Source organism: Eutrema salsugineum, unplaced genomic scaffold (genome assembly GCF_000478725.1).
Source record: "Eutrema salsugineum unplaced genomic scaffold, Eutsalg1_0 scaffold_11, whole genome shotgun sequence".
NCBI classification, from domain to species: Eukaryota; Viridiplantae; Streptophyta; class Magnoliopsida; order Brassicales; family Brassicaceae; genus Eutrema; species Eutrema salsugineum.
Window position 1 is genome coordinate 924,949 of NW_006256901.1, and position 3,831 is coordinate 928,779.

At 35.3% G+C, this 3,831-nt stretch overlaps 1 protein-coding gene across 1 annotated transcript in view; it reads left to right on the forward strand.

The window, feature by feature from the left end:
* Positions 1–2,681: 2,681 nt before the first annotated feature.
* Positions 2,682–3,831, forward strand: part of LOC18026350 (mitogen-activated protein kinase 7) — a 2,145-nt gene continuing 995 nt past the window's right edge. Inside the window, 3 exon segments of the mRNA XM_006409126.2 lie at positions 2,682–2,894; positions 3,230–3,659; positions 3,746–3,812. Of these exon segments, the coding sequence (XP_006409189.2) occupies positions 3,237–3,659; positions 3,746–3,812 (490 nt within the window). The 5' untranslated portion in view covers positions 2,682–2,894; positions 3,230–3,236.

Sequence of the window (3,831 nt, forward strand, 5' to 3'; positions counted from 1 at the left end):
TTTTAATTTTCCAAATTAGATTACCTATCACGTTAATCTCGTTGACCTTGCTCCACCTTTCTCTATTTTTTTTTTTCACAAGTTTAACAGAAACAAACTATTTTTGTCATAGGTATTGTGTGTTAACAAAGAAAGGGAATATATGACAGGAATAAGACAAACCATAGTCTGTGCAAACGTTTATCAGATATTGAGCCATGAAGTCAGCTATTTTATTCATTGCATCTTGTGTTTTCATGATTCTTGTTTTGAGCTATCCTAATGGTAAGATAACAAGTTCATTACTTGCAGACTAAACCTTTGCAATTTGATCAATTTGTTTATTTAAACTTCTGTGACTCTTTTTTGTTGTTGATATAAAACAATAAAAAGAGGTCAAAGCTGCCCCCAAGAGGTGTCACTATACACGAAGGTTTCGCGGAACATGCGGAAATGATATGAATGAAGGGAGCAAGTTGTGCTTAGGCAATTTCCATAAAATGAACTTACTTAAATATGATCTTTGTGGATGTGTTGGCGGTTTCCCTTGGCCTCGCGATTTACCAGTCCGTATTTGCAATTGCAGTCGTCCTTGCTAAGTTTATTATGTATCCATAACCAAAGTTGGTTTACTAATAAGTAGATGAATAAGTTATAATAAAAAAGGCTTGGACTGTTTGGTGTTTTATTATTAAAACTCGTGTCAACGTTCTGTAATATGATTTCAATTTTTTGTTATTATTATTATTATTATTTAAATCGATACATAGAAAAAACATGCTTTCTGCTCTAAGACAGTTGGATCATGTCTAAAGTTGGCTACCTTTGATGCGTTTCTGCGTCTGTCTCCTCATTATATGCTGATAGGCTTTCTTTCCCAAGTGATTCTATTTTTGCCTTATCTTAATTCTTCTGTCCTCATGTGAAGTTCATATCGCTTAATACATTCAGCTGATGTTGGTTTCGAACAAAGAAATAAACACATTGCACAAATACTAGTGGTTTCTTCTCTAAACAAAAAAATAGAATGCATTGCACAGCCAGCTCCTGAAACTAACCACTCACAGGTCTCTCCTTGTCAAAATGTAAGAATGGCTAACTTCATTTGAGCGTATGTATGTGAAATAACCAAAGAATTTTTCACCGATTTTGACTTTGTCCCTACATTTCCCCGCATCTCAGGCCGTGGTTGCTCACCCAGCTTGGAACATGCCAGAAGCTCATAAATTCTCGATTTCGAAAGGCCAAAGAATCTAAACTTCTTGATACGAAACACAATATAAGAGGCTGATTAATTATGCTTCCTAGTCAGAACATTTTGAATTTAAATACTTCCCTGCCATTCAAGAGGCTCCCAAAGCTACAAATGAAAGCGTGAGATCTCCCATTTTCACTGGCATCATGGTTTTTTGTAATGGGCGTGGTCACCATGATTAGAGTGACTAAAAACATCCCGAAGAAGCTGACCAAGTCAACCATATACTCGAGCTCTGTTTACTGCAACGACAGTTTGATGAACAAGAGCACAATGCAGCCAGAGAAAATGGCCACAGAAACCATCTCAAGGGAAGCATTCATAGCTATCATGAAATAGATGGCTGAGCTCGAGCAGAAAGTCACCATCTTGAGTGTGCAGCCAAAAAACTATGCCTCCTGAGAAAGAAGAGATGCTGCCATTAGCCTAGTCAATGTCTTGGAACAAGAGCTCGCTGCAACCAAGAAGGTAACATCAATAAATAAATAAATAAAACTTTCTCTCCAGCTCTTTTTTTTTTTCTTATCATGCATTCAATGTGTCTTCCACGATCCCTCTTGGATCTCATCAAATTATTTTTGAGAATTAAATCATGTACAGTTTACTTACAAGCATTAAATGAATATTTTGTATTCTGAAATTGTCGAAAGCATAAATTTTTTTTTTTTTGTATATACTATTTAAAGTGCTATAAATTAAAATAATATGTCAAAAGCTGTAGTTTAGTGGTGAGAATTCCACGTTGTGGCCGTGGAGACCTGGGCTCGAATACCAGCAGCCACACTAAATTTTTATTTTATTTTTGTTCTTTCTTTTTACCAAGCCTCCGACCAAAATAGAAGGTTCTACTTGTATTCAAAGAGTTGTTGTACTGGACGCACTTTCGAGGCTTTGGAGTTAGGTTTAACTACACCGGCTTTCAGTGGAAACTTCGAACAAAAAGAGAGGTTGCTGCCAATCTACGTCAGACACGTGTCTCATTTCACTGCACCCACGTGCTTAGCCGGTTACTTGATCCATCTAATAAATCTTTCGCTCTTCCTCTCTATTTGTTTGTATATTCGTGTACGCATTGTACATAAAAAATCTAATAAAGCTTATTCTATTTCCTTTAATTAATTACAAATCGACGGTATAGTAATAATATTTTACACATTAACTTCTTTGATTCAATAACCAAGCCTGATTCTGTAATTTAATTCGTAATAATTAAAATACTGTTTATTATATACGAAGAGTCCAACCATATCCAGATATTTTATATATACATTTCTCTAGAATTTAGATAGTTTGTAACTGAAGTTTTTTTATTTAAGGAGGAGAAACAAAATATCTCAGAAGAATGTCGTTTTCGTAATTAGCAGACTTTCCAAAAAACAATTTTATTTTATTTTATTTGTTTTTTCCTTGAAAAGAAAAAGAAGTAACAAAAGCTTCTTCATCAACACAACGTATTGCTTCCTCTTCTTCCTCTTCTCTACCATTCCAACGTATGGGTCTCACCACTTCCTAACTTTCTCTCTCTATCTCTCTTATATCTTCTTGATAACTATGAAGAAGCCATCTCAATTCAGATCCAATCATACCCTTCTCTTCTTTCTCTGATCACCAAACTAGCACACAACAACAACAACGACTCGGGTTCTGTATTACAATTTGGGTATGTTGAAATCTCCATTTTTTTGTTTGTTTTTCTTGCATGATTTACCTTGTTTTACTGCGAATTTTGAGTTTGAATTCGATAAAGAGTTTGAATTATGATTACGCCGAAAGTTTACTTTTTTTTTTTGGGGAGTAGTAAGATTGATAGCTAAGTAAAGAGAAAGGATGATAAAGATTGAATTTTCTCTTTTTCAATAGGAATAACGTAAAGAATAAAAAGCTGCAATGATTCATAAAATCCCTAAAATTTCGAAAATCCCTATAAACCCTTTTTGAAGATTCCCCAATTTTGGAAAAAAGACTGAGAATTTGGGTTTTTTGTTGATGTTTTAGCAGAAGGATGGCGATGTTAGTTGAGCCACCAAATGGGATTAAACAACAAGGGAAACATTACTACACGATGTGGCAAACATTGTTCGAAATCGATACTAAGTATGTTCCAATTAAACCCATTGGAAGAGGAGCTTACGGTGTGGTTTGTTCTTCCATCAACCGAGAGACCAACGAGAGAGTCGCCATTAAAAAGATTCACAATGTGTTTGAGAATCGAGTTGATGCTTTGAGAACGTTGAGAGAACTCAAACTTCTTAGGCATGTGAGGCACGATAATGTCATCGCGCTTAATGATGTCATGTTGCCTTCGAATAGATCGAGTTTCAAAGATGTTTATTTGGTTTATGAGCTAATGGATACTGATCTTCATCAGATCATCAAATCCTCTCAGACTCTCTCTGATGATCACTGCAAATACTTCTTGTTCCAGGTAATGTTAAAAACCTCCCCAACGTTAAGTCTTTACATTTCGAGTATTATCTTATTGACATAGCTTCTGTTGTTGTATTGGTTTAGTTGCTTAGAGGATTGAAGTATCTTCACTCAGCAAACATCCTTCACCGAGATTTGAAGCCTGGAAAGAGCCAAAATATTTCCCATTG